The sequence below is a fragment of the Saccostrea cucullata genome, unplaced genomic scaffold (genome assembly GCF_032062105.1).
Source record: "Saccostrea cucullata isolate Sc308-1 unplaced genomic scaffold, CSIRO_AGI_Scuc_v1 ctg1756, whole genome shotgun sequence".
Classification (NCBI taxonomy): Eukaryota; Metazoa; Mollusca; class Bivalvia; order Ostreida; family Ostreidae; genus Saccostrea; species Saccostrea cuccullata.
This window is the reverse complement of record NW_026937535.1, coordinates 59,197-79,144: the sequence shown is the minus strand read 5'-3', so window position 1 is coordinate 79,144 and position 19,948 is coordinate 59,197. Positions and strand designations below refer to the sequence as shown.

The window sequence follows — 19,948 nt, the reverse complement described above, 5'->3', positions numbered from 1 at the left end:
CTGATACTGAAGATCAGTCTGTCAAGGGAACAAAGAATCCAAGGTCACCAGAAGAGGGTTCACCAGAGGGGTTAAAGGTTGAAACAGATCCAATTGAAATGTCTGATACTATGACACAAAAAGAAGTTCCTAAAAAGGAAGCCAGGTATATAACATAAATTGTTAGGTGTGTGTGTTAATGCATTTTGAACTTTGAAGAACATGCATTGTCAATCAGATAAAATAAGATTGTATAGAAAATCTGCGTACTAAGAAATTCAATGACAGTAATTTTGCACATATTTTTAGCTCACCTGAGCCGAAGGCTCAAGTGAGCTTTTCTGATCAAAATTTGTCAGTTGTCTGTCATTGTTGTCGTCGTCGTTGTCGTCGTTGTCGTCGTAAACTTTTCACATTTTCATCTTCTTCTCAAGAACCACTGGGCCAATTTCAACCAAACTTGCTACAAAGTATCCTTGGGTAAAGGGGATTCAAGTTTGTTCAAATGAAGGGCCACGCCCTTTTCCAAGGGGAGATAATTATGAATTAGAGAAAAATTAATGGCATTTTAAAAAAATCTTCTTCTCAAGAACCACTGGGCCAGGAAAGATGAAACTCATAAGAAATCATCCTCAGGTAGTGTAGATTCAAGTTTGTTCAAATCATGACCCTCGGGGCTAGGGTGGAGCCAAAATGGCCGACCAAAGTTTTACATAGGAATATATAGGAAAAATCTTTAAAAATCTTCTTCTCAAGAACCACTGGGCCAGGAAAGATGAAACTCATGTGGAATCATCCTAAGGTAGTGTAGATTCAAGTTTGTTCAAATCATGACCCTCGGGGCTAGGGTGGGGCCAAAATGGCCGACCAAAGTTTTACATAGGAATATATAGGTAAAAATCTTTAAAAATCTTCTTCTCAAGAACCACTGGGCCAGGAAAGATGAAACTCATGTGGAATCATTCTCAGATAGTGTAGATTCAAATTTGTTCAAATCATGACCCCCGGGGCTAGGGTGGGGCCAAAATGGCCGACCAAAGTTTTACATAGGAATATATAGAAAAAATCTTTAAAAATCTTCTTCTCAAGAACCACTGGGCCAGGAGAGATGAAACTCATGTGGAATCATCCTAAGGTAGTGTAGATTCAAGTTTGTTCAAATCATGACCCTCGGGGCTAGGGTGGAGCCAAAATGGCCGACCAAAGTTTTACATAGGAATATATAGGAAAAATCTTTAAAAATCTTCTTCTCAAGAACCACTGGGCCAGGAAAGATGAAACTCATGTGGAATCATCCTAAGGTAGTGTAGATTCAAGTTTGTTCAAATCATGACCCTCGGGGCTAGGGTGGAGCCAAAATGGCCGACCAAAGTTTTACATAGGAATATATAGGAAAAAATCTTTAAAAATCTTCTTCTCAAGAACCACTGGGCCAGGAAAGATGAAACTCATGTGGAATCATTCTCAGATAGTGTAGATTCAAATTCGTTCAAATCATGACCCCTGGGGCTAGGGTGGGGCCAAAATGGCCGACCAAAGTTTTACTTAGGAATATATTGGAAAAATCTTTAAAAATCTTCTTCTCAAGAACCACTGGGCCAGGAAAGTTGAAACACATGTGGAATCATCCTCAGGTAGTGTAGATTCAAATTTGTTCAAATCATGACCCTTGGGGCTAGGATGGGGCCAAAATGGCCAACCAAAATTTTACATAGGGATATATAGGGAAACCTTTTAAAATCTTCTTTTCAAGTACTTCAAAGCCATGATTAGTGATATTTTTCTATTTAAATGGAATCATCCTCAGGTAGTTTAGATTCTAATTTTTTTCAAATCATGACCCCCCCCCCCCCCAGTAAACTTTCAGTTCTGATCTGATATGTGCTCTTTTTCTAGCCGATGTGCTCAGGTGAGCGCTGTGGCCCCTGGGCCTCTTGTTAGTTTACTAATAGATAGTATATTGTTTTGATTTACAAAAGCACAAAGAAAGCTACATCTCCTAAGAAGGGAATCAAAAAGCCAAAAAAATTCAAGCCACCAGCAAACTTTGGTTTTCAGGTAAGATTAAAACAGGTAAATATATCATGTATTTGTAAAGGATGATTTAGGTATTTGTTTTACAAAAACTTCATTTCTCAAGTACTGAGAACATTTATACCTTTAAAAAAATTTGAATAAAACTCATGTAACATTTCAGCATACATATTGAAAACATGAAAAATAAAAAAAATTCTGATAAGATTTTTTTTGATATTTGCTTGAAGGGAGGAGGTGACATAGAAATATTTGCCCCACCCCCGAAAAACGGTAATCCGAGTGAAGACGAGCAACAGGCAGAGCCTTCAGCCAATGAGCTTGACATACCTGGATCACATGACGTGGAAGCGACCAATCAGATGGCACAGAGTCTGGAAATGGTCCATGAGTTTGGTGCTGGAGAAATGCCTGAAGAAGATAATGAAGGCTTTGCTACAGCACAAGCAGGTATAAACCTCATACATGTATGTAAAACACGCTTATGAAAATTTAAAGTGTCCATGACAGACGATATTGCTTCATTATAAACATAATTTGTTTTATTACATTTTTACCCGTGAAATACTGTAATTTATTCATTGAATAAAAATGATATCCTGTCACACTGTGAAAGGATATCAAAATGATATCCTGTCACAGTGTGATGAATATCAGAAGTGCGGGAAAACTCTCGATTTCCCTTCCCATAACGAAGATTATTCTAAAAAAAATTTTCCTTGACCCAATGTAAGATAGATGAAAATAAATAAACCACTCTGACAGTGAATAAAACTGTTAAAATTACCAAAAATATGTTGCTAAATCCATGTTTACAGTGTTTTCACCTCACATAGCTATGACGTCTCAATTGCTCAACTATGACGTCACGAGCCTATGACTGTATAACAAAGAGACAGAGGCAATGGAAAAAAGAATTTTAATTTAAAAATGTAATAAACAGAAAATTCAATGTTTTGTAGTTGAATATGGAATTTATTTCACTTGTGCGACAGGATTTTTGATATTTTCACTCGTGCTCCGCACTCGTGAAAATATCAAAAATCCTGTCCCACTCGTGAAATAAATTCCATATTCAACTACAAAACATTGAATATCCTCTATATATATACAAGTTTACAATATATTGGGGGGGATGTCTGAATGACAATTACTTCACTGTAAGCATCAAGGGAAAGATCAGCTGCATCGCTTGGAATTTTTGATTTGTTTTGCATTTATTATTGATATCAATAAAGTCATTTATAGTATAGAATCTGAACTATGACTTTATGCAATGAGCATGATAAACAATAAAATTTAAAATGAAAATATTTGAAGAGATTTGGGGGTAAATTTATTTTTGATTATGAAGGTCATTTATAAGATATGAATGAACACAGATTTATAGGATTAATGACAATATCATCCCTGAGTCTTCTTTGTTGACAGGAATTGATGAACAGTCAGCCTGGGAGATGCTGGATAAATATGGAACAGAAGAAAAGGTCAGTTACTTAGAGGTCAGGGAATTAGGTCAAGGACATAGTACTTGAAAATTTTTATAAAATTAGCAAGACAAGGAGGGCTGAATGCTAGTAAAAGTTGTCAGCCCTGCTAAAAATCTACTAGCCTGAGAAAATAATTATCTTATATTAATTTGTTTTAATCATTATGTGAATGGAACTACGTCACCATAACTTTACTCCTGCACCTATTGTCTGATAAGCTCTCTCCTTTGAATTGTTAAACTGAGCTATCAATACTATTAGCTGATTTGAGAGAGTTTTTTTCTGATACACTGTACCAGGTATATGGATTTATATTATCAGAATGAATGACTGCACTTAAGCTATGAGAGTTGGATCCCGATGTTTTGCGCAAAATAAAATTCCAAAATTCATTAAAGTTATGTTTTATAGGTATTAAACAATATCTTTAGAGCAGGTTTTGGTATATTGTATTACTTGAAAGTAATTGATAATGCCGAGCGACACTAGCTTTTGAGACGGGGGTCCAACAGTTTTGTATCATTTCTATTGTTATTCATATGCATACCAGTTTTCAACGACTTTGTTTACATCGAGCCGCAACTTGGCCATTTTTCTTATTTGCACAGAATATGTATTTTAACTTAAACTTATACATATCCAAAGGACAATGTTGGCCAAGTTGCGGCTCATATCTAATTTAAAAAAAAAATGTCCCCAAACTAGGGTCGAGATAGCTACTAAATTGACCGGTCACTGAGCATCAACGATTGATATTATAATCACCTTACTCATGTGACATTCTGCTGTTCGTCAGCTAACGCTTTCATTGAAAATTTCATTGCGTTTAAGTCTCTGTTGTGACAGCTAGTATCTATCGTACTTCCAACTTCAAATTATGGGAGATTTTTGTGCAAATTTTGATAGGGTTTGAAGATAATATGTCTCTTATTTAACTTAATGCTTTTCATTAGGGGTGACCGTGTTTTGAAAGAATTCTGGTATTGACAGTGTCATTAGTAAGTACATGTTTAGGCTTATGTCGCCTCTGTATTATGTTCTGCAGAGCAAGACATTCTACCCCATCCCTTAGCATCGTTTAATAATTGTGCACCATAAAATCAACACGATCTCTCTCTCTCTCTCCCCCATTAGTGCGAAAAAATCATATGTGCTAATGTTTACATTCCACAACCATGGGGTTTAAATGTCTCCGCCTATTTGCGGATACCTTAGATTCGAAAGTGGTCCTGTTCAAATTTCCAGAATTTAAGGCTTTTACATGTTCTTTCCAATTACATTTTCTGTAATTATAGAAATATGTATGACAAAAACTTCTAGAAATAAATATCAAAAGCATATGCTTGCACATTAAACATAGCTTAATTTAGCGATATTTTGTAATGTTAAGCTTAAAATGGGTAGCCGAAAAGGTTCCAAATGACGTACTTAAGTGCACTCATTCTTTTAACACATCCAGTCGAGCATCAATACATGTAAATGTTCTCTTTGGGCAACATTTTTTATATTCAGCAATCATCCTGACATGGTTATTTCAAACACTGGTAGAAATTAAAAAATGAGAGTATTAAAGCAATGTTCTTGGTACATGTATCAGTGAATAAAATGATACGCTTACATACAAAGTAGTCCCTGCTGCATTCTTAACTCCACCAAGAAGTTTGTATTCATTTTGTTTTCTGTACAAAATTTGTAATAAACCCTGCAACTATACAAGATACAAGATTTTATTAATCCAATTTGGGCCCCCGGAGGAGCAAAAAGATTTACAAATAGAAGGAGGAGGATCCAAATGATAGAACAAGCATGATGATGATATTACAAATAAAGAGCAATTGTTAAAGAAAAAAAACAAAAAAAAGTATACAAGAGATATACTGAATATACATACATGTATCGTATTCTAAGTTACATACAAATATATATAATTTATACATATATATATATAGTTAAAGGCAAGAAACTGGGAAAGAGGTATATAATTTTTTTTTTATGCTTATCACAATATCTTCAATTAAGGTAAATTACTAAGGAATCCAGCAAGTGATCTAAGGATGTCTGGGTCTTCATTAGTCATGAGCCAATAAAATTGATTATCATAAGATAGAGACTGAAAATTTTTACATTTAATTTTACAAATATTTATGAGTTCAAGTCTTTGTACATTAAGATGAGGACATACAAGGAGAAAATGAATTTCATCCTGAATCTCGTTGTGATGACAAAGTGAACAAATTTGTTCCTCTCTAGGTATTTTTTGATAACGTCCAATTTCAATTTTAAGCCTGTGAGCCGATATTCTTAACTTTGTTAAAACTGATCTATGTTGATTGTTTGTAAGAATATCTAGATAAGGTTCAAAACAAAATTTAGTCTTTATGCTGGTAAAGGTAGACAATTTGCCATCTTTATGTAAATTCCTGTCTTTTTCCCATGTTAATTTATAGAAATTCAGTAATATTCTTTTCAAATTGATTTTAAATTGTGGGGTTGACATACCTAGGAAATCACTAATTTTGATATCAATATGGTTAAGTAAGAAGTTAACACAAGAATACCATGAAGTAAAACCATTTTGGTGTAGTGTTTTAGAGCAGTTAAAAGCCTCACTAAGCAAGGGAAATTCACCATCTAGATTCTCTAATCTATGCCAGTATAACAACATATTTTTAATGACATCAAAATGTAAATTCAAACGTCCTAGCTCAGATCTTACAGCAAAATTGTTGCTTTTACCATGAACCATTAGTAAATGTTTGTAAAATTTAAGATTTAGAATTTCTCCTTCTAAGCTTTGGTATATTTTGTCTAGTGTTATATTTGGATTTCTCTTAAATTTAGAGGTTGTTGGGTCAAAAAAAAACCATAACTCTGAACCATACAGGATAATGGGTTTAATAGTGTGGTCAAATACATTTAAAGCAGTTCTAATTGATGGATTAAATGTGAGAAAGTCTTTTTGAAGTTTGAAATAGGCTTTTTTGGCTTTGTTACAACAATCATTTTTAGCATTACTTAGTGTTCCAGATGCATTAACAGTCAGACCCAGATATTTGTATTGTTTCACACATTCAATATTGTTGTTGTCCAGATGGAAGGGAATTTTAACGTGTTTACCAGATGAATTGAAGACTATAATTTTTGTTTTCTTTGTATTAACTTTGAGACACCAGTCCTTACAGTATGTACTTAGTATATCGAGTTTTTCTTGTAGACCTTCAGCAGTTGGGGAGAGAAGTACCATGTCATCAGCATACATTAGGCAATGAATGGACATAGATGAATCATTGTTTAATTTTACAAAACTTTTAGAATTTGACAGATAATTTGATAGATCATTGAGATAAATCTTGAATAGGTTTGGGCTCATGTTATCACCTTGTCTAACCCCATTGTAAGTACGGAAGTGACCAATTAATTTGTTACCCAGTTTAATAGAAGAATAGCTTTTAGAATACATATCCTTAACAATTGAGTAAAATTTAGTGCTAATACCAGCTTTTAGTAGTTTAAGCTTCAGACCAGCATGGTTTATACTATCAAAGGCCTTATGAAAGTCAACAAAGCAAGCATATAGCTTCCCTTGTTTTGATTTGCAGTATTTTTCAACAAGTGTTTTCAAGACAAAAACATGATCTGAAGTTCTAGCTTGTTTTGTAAATCCTATTTGACAAGGATTGATTTTATCATTGCATTTTAAATATTTATCTAATCTTGAGTTAAGAATATAGTTAAACAGTTTGCCAATTGAGCTGGTTATTGTGATTCCTCTATAATTGTTGGGATCATTAGTGTTGTTAGATTTGTATACTGGAGTAATGTATCCTTCACACCATGAAGAAGGATAATATCCATGAGTTAAGCAACCATTAAAGATTTTCAGTAATATTGGTACCAAGACCGTTTGACCATGTTTAAGCATTTCATTGCATATTCTATCAGTACCAGCTGCCTTACCATTTTTTAGTTTACCTATTGCTTTACTTATTTCATTGAAAGATATTTTGTAGTCAAGTTCATTAAATATGGGTGTTGTTGTTTTCTCAGCTTGTTTTAGTTGGTCTTTAAGAAACTGATCTCGATCGAGGAAATCCTCATGAGTTTTATTCAATTTTTTGAAGTGGTTTAACCACTCGTTATTAGAGATTGATGTATCAATTGTCTTTGTATTTCCAGTTCTTAATTCGCCTATAAGTTTCCAATATTTTTTTGGATCAGTTGAAATTAAAGCATTTAGGTTGTTGATAATATTAGAATGGTATGTTCTAAATTTTTGTTTTCGTAGTTTGTTATATATTCTATATGCTTTGTAATATTGATTCTTAATATTGATATCTCTGGGGTAGTGGCCAAATAAAGTTCCCTTCCTAACTAGTTTTGAGCGCATATTTATCAACTCGTTATCAAACCATTTCTTTTTATGTTTAGCAGAGCTTTTATTACTTTTACATGTTTTATTTTTAGGTAAGTTTGGTTTTAATGACATAATGGCTGCAGCTTCCAGGGAATCTTTTAATCTATTTATTGTCGATTCTATAGATTCTATGTCATTGATGCTCATGGTGTTATCAAGATTGCATTATATTCTCCCTCACTTCGTTCGTCCGAATATAAATTAATTATACTCTTTATTCTGTATTGAAAGAATAATCAACTCATATGTATGGAATGCTGCTCGTCAGAACGTTTATTACAATTTTAACACATTTGTATTTATTTCAACACCCATTATTTTTAATCATTAAATAATATTGATATATACAGCTCAACAAACTTTTTAAGCTCGCATGGTTTTTCGCACAAATTAAGGTCACATTGTTGTAATAAACATTATTATTTTCGAACTGCAGTACAATGGCATAACCCTTCGTTATATTACATATACAATGTCAAGCGTAAATGTCTTTTAAAATTATAATCTTAAGTTTCCAAAGTGGATGACTTAAAGGAAAATTTATAAATAAATAGTAGGATGTTTCGACTATACGATTCTACAGTGGGTTTTTACAAATTGTATAAACGAACTTTCTTTGATCCCATGTCGTTGAATTTTTCAAATTTTCTTCTTAAAGGTGAGTATTTTTTAAAAAGCTTTGCTCATTTACCATATCCCTCTTGGTTTTGTCGAAATACAGCGCCGAAAAGGGATAATATTGCAAAAGGAAACCACACTGAAGGGTAAGATAATGAAGTACTGTTTATTTTTTAAATAGTAAGTTCCTTCTATGAAAAGGAATATTCTTCTGCATTTACGGTTTGAAACGTTAGAATTTTGCAGTGGGGTTAATCTTTCATGATTCTAGATTTTAGAAGTTGGCGCTTAAAAATACCACTTTATTAACATAGAAAGCAGTCAAACAAATGAAAAATACTATTACCACCCCGAGTAAAAGAGTCATAATGTACAGAAAATACAAGTTACAGTAGCTGTACTGTACCCATGTCTACGTTTCTGCGAAGAGCTACTGCTTTCAAAAGAACTGATAAAAAGACAGTTACAATTGGCAAGAAGATACAAAAATTCAAATGAAAATAATTGGTTTTTTTCAGTCATGAATATATCAAAGTTCTACCAATTGATTTGTGTGAATTATGTTACAGTAAATGAAATAAAACTCAAATAATGTAAACACTACTTTTAAAATGATTTTTTTTTGTCTCGATACACAGTATTATATTATAACAATGTGACCTTAATTTGTGCGAAAAAACATGTGAGCTTAAAAAGTTTGTTGAGCTGTACATACATATATGTGTGTGTGTGCCTAATTTACTGGTTTCCATTCCTTACAACGTTCTGTACGAGCGGTAGAATAACTTTTAAAGCACGCACCTGCTATTTATATGACCATATCACGTGACATAAAAACCACACAGATCCACCACTCTGTTCACACAGGAAATACCCATAACGACAATAATAATAATTATATTCTCCCTCACTTCGTTCGTCCGAATATAAATTAATTATACTCTTTATTCTGTATTGAAAGAATAATCAACTCATATGTATGGAATGCTGCTCGTCAGAACGTAGAACAATCAAAGAGAAAATTGTAAAAAAAAAAATAATACCTGTCTACACACACACACTATATATGCATATATATTTATTAATATATATTCATTTATATTTACACGAAAAGACTATTAGACACTTTCAATTTGTTATCTATACAATCCTTAATATAATTGTCTCTGGAATGGTCAGATTTCCAACGTCCATGTATTTTGATCAGACGCTCCGACACATTTTTCTCGGCTGCAGTTGTTGCCCCTCCACTCCGCAGACTGTGCAAACCAAAGCCTTTTGAATCTATTCCCACTTTTTCCAAAGCTTCTAACAATAACTCTCGGGCTCTTGTATATGAAATCGGCTTGTTAATACCGCACAACATATATTTTCCACATGACTTGTAAAATCTAATTGCTCTGAATACATATTCCTCTGGTTTATCCTGAATTTCAGCTAGATTTAAATAATGCTTAATCCAAGATACAGGACACAGCTTCCCTCCTGCCTCTGCCAATGTCACTTCGTTACCACGCCTGTAAACGTCAGTTTTGCTGGATTCGATGCAAACATTCATGTATAAATTCTTGAAAATTATATTTTTCACTTTAATATTAGATAATTCACTAAATCGCAAAAAACCTGCGAAACTCAACAACAACATAGCCACTGTTCTCACACTCGTAAATCACAATTTTGCTCCCGTTCCCCATATACATTTATAATCTTCTCTAACACGTCTGGCGAAATTGGTTCCTTCTTTATGGGCTTTGATAAAATTCGTTTCCCCCCTCCATTAAACTATGAATAACACTGTCGTCACAGGGATTAGAAAACGCACAATGAAGATCATGATACCACTTTATACTATAGAAAAATGAACACAGAACTGCTTCAGAAACTCCTTGTTGAATTAATCCACTTAAGAAAATGGCAATCACACTAGATTTTGCGGGAAAACTTGCGACATCTTTGGAAATACACCACTGCGTAAATTTCTTGAAATACGTTTCATACTGCTTGACTGTGTTTTTACTTTTTGCACTTTTCATGATGTGGAATATTGATGAATCTGCTGATTTAAACTGCTCTTTCGTTGACATGTCTTTAATTTCAGCCCAAGTGTCACTAAAAATCTGTGAATAAACAGCAAAAATATAACAACACACTCACTTACATATTTAAACTGCTATTATTATATTTTTCTGAAATCAATTCTAACAACCAAAACGTTGCTCAAAAACATATCTTGAGCAAATATACTCGACTTGTCTGATCCTGACATAAAAAATTTTCTTGGGTTCTTATATTCAACATATTCTTTTATATAAGATTTGTAAGATGTTGTACTTTTATCCCATATCATTGGCCAAAATAAAGCAGACAACCATTTAGGAATGATTAAAGTTCCATATGCATTACACAAACGCAAATGTTTTATCACTTTGCCTATAAGGAAAGGAGGAGGTACTATCCAACAATTTTCACCTGACCAATCATAAGCGAAAGCGTCAACTCCTGTAGTGCCTGGATTCCAATATTTCGAATAAAACCTTTTAACTTTGTTATTCTTACAATTTGCAAAAAGATCAATTGTAAAAGGACCCCATATTCTATCAAAATATCGGAAAATGTGTTCAGACACACTCCAGTCATCACTGTCAAATATGCGACTGTAACTATCTGCATCCATGTTGAATTCTCTTGGTATCCACTGTACTTCAAGTAAAATACTGTATTGCACACAGACACCAAATATACTCAATGCCAGCTGATGCAGCTCGTCAACCATACTACCTTTACATGCGATGCGCACGACATTTTGATTATCTGTAAATATTTTCACAAACCTTCCACTCAACACATCTGCCAGACTTGTTAAAATTATTTGCACTGACTTTAATTCTCTCCAAGTTGAACTTTTACTTTTTTCACACTGATCCCACATGTAATGAACTATTTTCTTATTCCTTTCACATGTAAACCCTGCGCCTGCATGAGAACTTGCATCTGAAAAAATAATTTTCTCTGGTGTCTTATCAATACATGTAAAATATTTGCAAGGGAGCTTACCGATATTGTAATGCCAAAACTCCAACTCTTGAATATTCCCATTGTCTATATACAAAATTTCATCCCAGCCAGTTTTAGAGCAAATTGTAATACTGAGACGTCTGACATATATTTCCCAAAGATGGTTTTAATGCGATAATTTTTCCCACAACAGAAGATAATTTTCTCGCCGAAATATTGTTTTTATTCTCTAAAAGTTCTTTTAATAAAGATTTAATATTACTAATTTTTTCCAAAGGAACTTCTAGCGTCCCGCTTTCCAAATTCCACAAAAACCCTTTAACCACACCATACTCTGAGTAGGCTCAAGTACTGACTTCTCAGTATTTATAACAAAACCTGATCTCTACAGCGTGTATTGTATTATGTCTGATGCAGACTTGCACTTCTCGTACGTATCACAAACCCAACCATCGTCCAAGTATACTACCACAGGTATACCACATGATCTCCAATATTTCACTAAAACTCTCACTACTTTTGTAAAAACATCATGCCCTGCTGAGGATAAACCAAAAGGTAACAAATTAAATTCGAAAAATCTGAATTTGTCACCATATTTCCAAGAAAAACCTAAATATTTGTGAAAATCTGGATGTATATCAATATGGTGATAACCTGATTTTAAATCAAACTTAATCATGTGCATTCCCTGTTTTGCATATTGTAAAGCCTCACTCACCCCTTCAAAATTCACTTTTTGTTTTTCTACAAATTGATTTACATGTCGAAGATCTAACACCAACCTTTTCTTACCTGTGCTGTTCACTGAAACAGTAAGTGGATTAACAACATATATTTTTTCTTCAGATATTTCGTGAATACAACCAGAATTTAAAAGATCATTGATGGCTGTACAAACAAAATCACTGTGAATATGAGCCGAAGTATTATTTTTTAAAACGACCTTAGGCGGCAATTGAATAAATGGAATTACATAACCAAACTGAATAGTATTTTTGACAAAAATGTTTGAAGACAATTCACTCTTCCAAAATTGTAAACAATTTTTTAACCGAAACTTTACTGAAATCTTCGAACACGTGTTTAACTCATATTCATAAGAATCACTCATACAGCCTTCATTTTCACTATACTCAACTTGTTCTCTACTACTGTTTGTTGGCGTTGTTGCTAGAGGCCGATGCGACCGTGGAAGCTGACACTGGAACTTGTTTTCCTCTGGCAAATGGGCAGTCCCTGACGTAATGTCCGACCTGTCTGCAGAAAAAGCACTTCCGTTCAAAGTTCTGTTGACCTGCACCGTATTCGATTGGTTTGGCGAATTGCTTGTACCCCCCTGTAGCAAACGTTTGGCCGAAAGTGCGAAAAAAGTCGTTGGCAGCAAATGCATTCTGTCTACGGTTTTGCATGGGATATGTATATGGCTTCCCTCTGTAATTACGCTTACGAACAGCACGGCTAACAGCGCCCCGTAACTTAACAGCGTCGTCATTGTTGTCTGCTAATGGATCGTCTAAATATTCGTTGACAGTATCCCACCCGTGCCTGTCTGCTATTTTTAGAATCTTGTTTCGTTGTCGCAACTCGCCGATTTCTTTCTCAATTGTCAGTGCCGCATTCTCCAAATCTTTCTTCTCTATAAAGTTTTTTGTTTCAATCAACTTCTCTATTCTCTCTGTATTAAAGGTATGCTGAATGCGATGTCCCTCGTGTTTGAAATCGAATGAGTTATGTTTAGTATCCTCCCGTGCGCTATCCTCGTGCCCGGTATTCGTGGCGGGATTATTAGGTTTACTGTTAATTTGCTTCACAATAGAACTCACAATGACCTCATTCTGCTGTTGCAAAGCTTTTCTCAATGAACTATTAAATAAAGATACTGCATTCTCGTTAGACAATTGTTCACTAGTACTAGACTCGCCCAATAAAACTTCTTCAGAATAGTGCATATCTGAACTCGCTATACTGGTTTCCATTCCTTACAACGTTCTGTACGAGCGGTAGAATAACTTTTAAAGCACGCACCTGCTATTTATATGACCATATCACGTGACATAAAAACCACACAGATCCACCCCTCTGTTCACACAGGAAATACCCATAACGACAATAATAATAATTTTATTTTGGGGGATTGTAATGCCTCTATGAATTTAATAGCAGAGTCTTCCCCCCACTTAAAGGATGAATGGGTCTTGTAATTATTATTATCTATACTATTTTCTCTATTAGAAGAATCATGTTGAGAAAAAATATTCCATGATAACATACAGTGGCAGTCAGATAATGTGGAAATAAAATCTGATACTTCAAAAAACAAAATACGTTGTACAATTTCTTCATCAGTTAAAAGATAATCAACAACACTACTTCCATGATAATTATGGCAAGTGAAATTTCCAAAAATGTCACCAAAACATCTTCCGTTCATAATACGAAGTTGGTTTCCAATACAAAAATCTATTAGTTCTTTTCCTCTCTTATCCACACAAGTGTCTCTATTAACTCTTTTGAAAATATCATTATCAATTTTATATGTTTCAAATAAGGGTAAATATTGGTTGTTATCATCTAGTATATAATCAGTTGCATTTCCTGTTCTAGCATTAAAATCTCCACAAAGCATTATATTTCCTAAATCTTTATATTGATTAATATCCTTCTGTACGAGTTCCAGAATATTAACATTATTTCGTGTTATTGCAGGTGATCCCTCAGGGGGGTTGTAAACAGTACATATATACAAATCTTTATCAAACTATATGATGCAAGTAGTAGATGTATCACAATGTATTATTTTTACCATATTAACAGTGATTTGAGTTAAATCATAGGAATAGTCTGATAAAATATTGGCAAATAAACCATTTCAACTGAAAAAAGACTGTAGGCCACAGATTTTAAGGGACATAACTCTTGAAATGTTTGACTTTCTTTGGGTAAAAAAAATGTTTATCTATGCACGTAATGATTTTTTTCTGCTGTTAAAAATTCATTGTTCTAATAAATTCGAAGATGGGAGCTTATTGAAATGCAAGTTAAAAAATCTTAGTTAAAATTTTTAAATACATGTATCCTATGTATGGATAAAAATTTGTCAAATGGACACATCTTATTGCATGTGTACACATACTTTAATTTATATGAATATATTTTGCTCAAGAATGCATAAAAGTAATTCTGATCTATATTAGATGAGTGTTTTGACATAACACTGAGATATTTGGATTTTTTTGTCCTTTAAATGCTATACTTCTTGTCCATTTTTAGTCATATGCATATGCCATGCACTAGAACTTCTCCCGTCTGTACAAGTTATTGGATAAAAGTGCTTAAAAATTCTATTTGTCTCGATGTACTAACAGAAAATTTAAAAAAATTAATTTTTTATGTAAAGATTTGTCTCTAAGTATCTGTTTATTTTTCTTATTCAGTGTGAACATGGAGAAGTGAGTGTTTATGACAAGGAATTTGTTCAGGAAGAAAAAACAGAAGGTGAGAAAGGGTCTCTTGTAACTACATGTATTTGATAAAGATTATTATTAATGGACAAATGGAGTGTGATATAGTGGAATCTCGTTATTACGGTGACCGTTTTATAAGATAGTTTGCTTATTATGTTGTAAATTTAGAGCACCAGTCCAGAACATTTCTTAACAAATCTAATACAAAATAGAACCATTGTGTTGGAGATTAGAGAGGGTATCAGTGCTCAATTTTGCTGATTATTTAACTGTAGATAATTAGATTACAGAAGGAAGTGTTAAAAGTGTATTTGTATGTTAGATACTGTAAGGTAAGAGGGAAACTGGTTATTATGTAAGACAGATAACAAAGCTGTGGTGAAAGTTTTGAGAATGCATAGTGGAAAAGAAAGAAATTCCATTTGTTGGTTCCAACAATGAATGATACTCTTTATAAAATATTTGTTCAAATCATGATTATTGAAAGTTGTTTTACTTATTAATTTTATACTTTTACTATGACTAATTTAGTTTTGTATATACTGTGCATGATATAAATATGCAATTTTTGATCCTTCTATTTTTTTTTTATTTGCTTTAATAAAAGTTTAAATAAAATAAGCTTTGAAAATGGATTTGTGCTATGAAGATGTATGATTACTGTTTGATTTTCATGTTTATTAGTTGATAAATTTTCATCAGTGTACAGAATTTATATGTAATTGAGTAAAAAGATTCAAGAGGAGATTCAGGAATGTATTTATTTATTTGGGAGAGAGGGTAACATGTATAAATTTATTCATAAAGAAAGGAGTCAAATTTAGAGTTTTTGAATTAAGAAAATTAAAAGACATGAAATATAATTCCCAAACAAATCAAAATTTAAGGGAAAAAATATATAGAGGAAATGGGGGGGGGATTGCCTCATGTTCAGTCCACTCAACAATTAAGTTATGAGGGGGGGGGGGGTTGGGGGGTTGGCTGCTTTATCATGTATACCATATGATTATTTTACATGTAATTTCATATCTCTGAAGATCTTTGAGGCCACAATAAAAAATACTGTTGGTTTGGTGTTGCCGACTCAGTCTTAATACGTTTGGGTCGGTAGATAAAGAAAATATTTTTTTTCAAGTTCAGAAATGTTATTAGTATCCAGGCGTCATAGGTTTAGCACCAACTGCAGTCCAAATTGATTCCCAGTTGTTATTTATGTCCAAACCCTATTAGTTTAATATAATAAACCTTTAATACCTTTAACATACATGAACATGGTGATAAAACTGTTGACATTGAATTGGCATAAAGTTGTTTTCATATGCACGAATCCAAGCATAGCCACTAGATTCATCTAGGAAATCGGACAGGACATTGCACCTTAAAATTTCTATTTCAAACTTGTATAACTGATTTGTCAGTATATTTTTGCCATTTTAAAATACATTTCTGCGGAGAGTCATGCCATCAACTTCTGTTATACCGAGTTTACATTACTGCTTTCGACAGCCATGCTTGGAAACGCATATTCAACACAACATAGATGGTTTTAAATGAAAACTGTTTGATCAATCAAGTGTTTACATGATTCTTTCCTATTTTGTATACATATTACTCAAATGTACATATACCTAAATCCAGATAAATGTAACGAAAAAAATTACGATCTATATCAGTTGGAAAAAATCTTCGGACCCCATCGATTTACCTGAGTCGGCCGGCAACGCCAAACAAAGCTAATTTTATTTTTGGCCTGAGAGGATATTTGAACTTCATCATCCTTCTTGTTCTCAACTAAAAATAAGGATTAATTTGTTTCAACACAGAGGTGATGCAAGGATTACTGAAATCTAAATACTGTAAATGTACTACGTTTGTGTATTCTTTTTAGCGCTTTTGGCGGAGAGAAACTTACCATAATTCAAGTACATCGCTAAATGGCTTGCATATATATACACAAATGAAAACATTGAGAAATGCGCTTAATCAAATCCATGTTAACTAGCTCAAAAAACAATTTTTGCCAAATATCGTGCACACTAAATATAATACATTTACAGTATATCTTGCTAAAAATTTTTAAATATCATCTCCTCGTTGATAATCAGGGGACTATACAGAAATTGTCTGGCTAACAGAAAAGGTGTATGTACACATGTACATGTCCTTACTCTTCCATTAACACATTGTATGTATATTCTGTTAAATTTCCCATAATTCCTTTGCTTAATTTTTATTATTTGGAATGGTAATGGCATACTGTAAACCTACTTTTATTTGAAAGCGAGAAATATTTTCAATTTTCGTGACTTACTATCGAAAATATTAATCACCGCAAACCATTTATTCAGCATTACGTTTAATAGAGAATATTTCCTCAGTCAAGAAAATTAATTGTCGCGGATCGATTTGAAACTCACAAATTGCAAATAAAAGATGACGCGAATAATAGTTGGTTAATAGTATTTCTTAGCATTTTACCCCAGGTATCTTAAATCCTAAGATATTATGAAGAATTTTCTTCATGCCATAAAGTTAAATATAATGATCGAACCTTTACTGTATTTTGTAATTTTGTAACCTTTTGATAATGATCAAGTGAAAGACAGCATTAATTTCACAGAAAACATTGTTAAAAGAATAATTCTATAATGGATTCAAGGTCAATTACCCCCAATGAAGTTTATATCAAATTTTAACCCAGACAACATTAAACATGTTAAAAGTAAACAACTGTTGAAAATCTATGAATCTTGAGCAAATTGGCAGACCTTTTATAAAAAGTCCAAGGAAAAAATCTGGTATTCATCAATTAAAAAAAAGAATTTTCTTATACAAACCATGTCAAATTCTTTTTGTATACAATGAAAATAAATAATTCAATCCTAGCAAACTGTCTTTAGAGACTGCATGGACAATGTACATGATGCAGACATCCACCCATTATTTTGATGAATTATTCTGTAAGATAAGTATAATTATAGTAATATTCAAATGATAGTGAGGAAACCCCATAAGCACAGAGATGTGTTGTAAACAGTACATTTTAGGGATATAGTGATGTATTGATCTGTCCCTGCTACATCAGTGTATCACACACACACACACAGAGCATTATAATTATCTCACCTCGTATCTGCCTCACGTCACGGGGGCTGCCTCACCAGTCCACCCTCTCATTGTACCCCGTATAATCCATGTCCTTGACTGAGGACAGATTAACAAAGGAAGATTATCCCCCTCCTTAATCCCTGACTGCTGTGACAAGTTCCTCATAGCCTTATATCTACAGTCAGTTAGCTGATCCTGGTGAAAATCAATATTTGCTTTAAAAATTAACGGTCCGGACATCTTTTCCTACTGTAGACTTGCTCCTCCATAGTTTCCGCGACATAACCGGGGGATTTTTAAATCTCTAGGTGTAAAGGGTAACAGAGGCATTGTAGTGTATTTAAAGGTCACTTCAGACCGAATGGAAACGTATTGATCAAGTATTGATTAAAAGGTATATCGATACGACACTGCCTACCTATATCACAAGCACAAGCCAGAACGTGCCATGTTATTGCACTGTGAGATTTTTTAGTGAGATTTTCTGGTGAGATTTAAGCTGTGCTTGTGATGGAGTAATTCTTTTTTTTCATGGTTATACATTTTTATTTAACCAGAGGTAGATGTTCCTCCTGTGGAATCCAGTGTTGATCCTGAAGACTTAATTAACAGGTAAGAGATTTAAATGTTGTGGATGTTTGTTTATCTTACAGCAATTTCTGTATGGTCCTGATCATATTGCATTGTGCTTGTGTTTTACACTCATTGATAAATAATTCAGGAATATGCATTATGTTTTTCATAGGAATACACCTACTCTATACATATTTACTTTTTAAATATATTAGAATTGCTCTATCTGATCAATGAATTGTCATATCTTTGATTATATTTTGGGGGCTTTAACAAAAAAAAAATGCATATACATTCTTATTTTTTTAATGTTTAATTATTTAGTATTCAGGTACATATAGATGCATTTCCTTGATAACACTCAATATTTCCTTAGTATCTCACAAAATGTTAAATTCAGCATTGCTTATGAAATTTTAAAATAAAACTTTTCCTTTGTTTTCTACTTTCCCTTTATAGTTGTAACCTTCAGTCTATAAATACCCATGCCTTAATTTTGTCAGAATGACATGAAAATAGCATTAACCAACATAAGGAAACTCTGGCTAACATTATGATAAAGTGCCTTCTGTTTCCAGTCTAAGTCACCCTCACATTCCCTCACAGCTTAATGCAGCTGTTATGTCATATTGCTTGTAGCAGGTTAATTGATCTGAAATTCGTAGGGTGTTTTATGAGTTATCAGTGTTATACAGTTACCAGAGAAGATGTCAATAGTTATTGATTTTGTCATTATAGGTCTGCATATTGCAACCATTGAGAAATGCAATCAAACATCATGCTAAGACATAATATGCTGGTAATATGATTTTTTAAAAAAGAAATTCGATACAGTCAATATTGGAGAAGTTGGTGAAATAATATGAATTACAATAACACTAAATTTACACAATTTTATGTAACAGTCTTGCAGTATATACCTGACAGTTTCAAAGAAAATTCATGCCATGTTTATATGTACATTAATTCAGGTTTGCATCTTTATATGAATTTGTATGTAGAGGTCATAGTAAGAGTATATTATTGATCTGATTCACTTGGAAGCTTTGCTGTAGTCTTCAGGGTCAGTCATTGACCCCAAAAGGAATAATAATGATTGGATGAGGAGGAAAGAATCTGCAAGGATTCATATCTCTCTAGTGGATTCTTCATCCACCAGTTTTCAATCTTTAATCTGTCATTTAAAATTTTAATGTGTCATGTTCTTAACGAGGCCCGATCTAGTTGAAAATTACGAAAACGGAATGATA

At 33.2% G+C, this 19,948-nt stretch overlaps 1 protein-coding gene across 1 annotated transcript in view; it reads left to right on the top strand.

Moving 5' to 3' along the window:
* The first annotated feature begins 6 nt into the window (after nt 1-6).
* LOC134248344 (transforming acidic coiled-coil-containing protein 1-like) overlaps nt 7-19,948 on the top strand; it is a 30,849-nt gene continuing 10,907 nt past the window's right edge. Inside the window, exons 1-6 of the mRNA XM_062730750.1 lie at nt 7-145; nt 1,959-2,037; nt 2,244-2,463; nt 3,445-3,500; nt 14,988-15,048; nt 18,683-18,737. Of these exons, the coding sequence (XP_062586734.1) occupies nt 99-145; nt 1,959-2,037; nt 2,244-2,463; nt 3,445-3,500; nt 14,988-15,048; nt 18,683-18,737 (518 nt within the window). The 5' untranslated portion in view covers nt 7-98. The remainder of the gene's footprint in view (nt 146-1,958; nt 2,038-2,243; nt 2,464-3,444; nt 3,501-14,987; nt 15,049-18,682; nt 18,738-19,948) is intronic.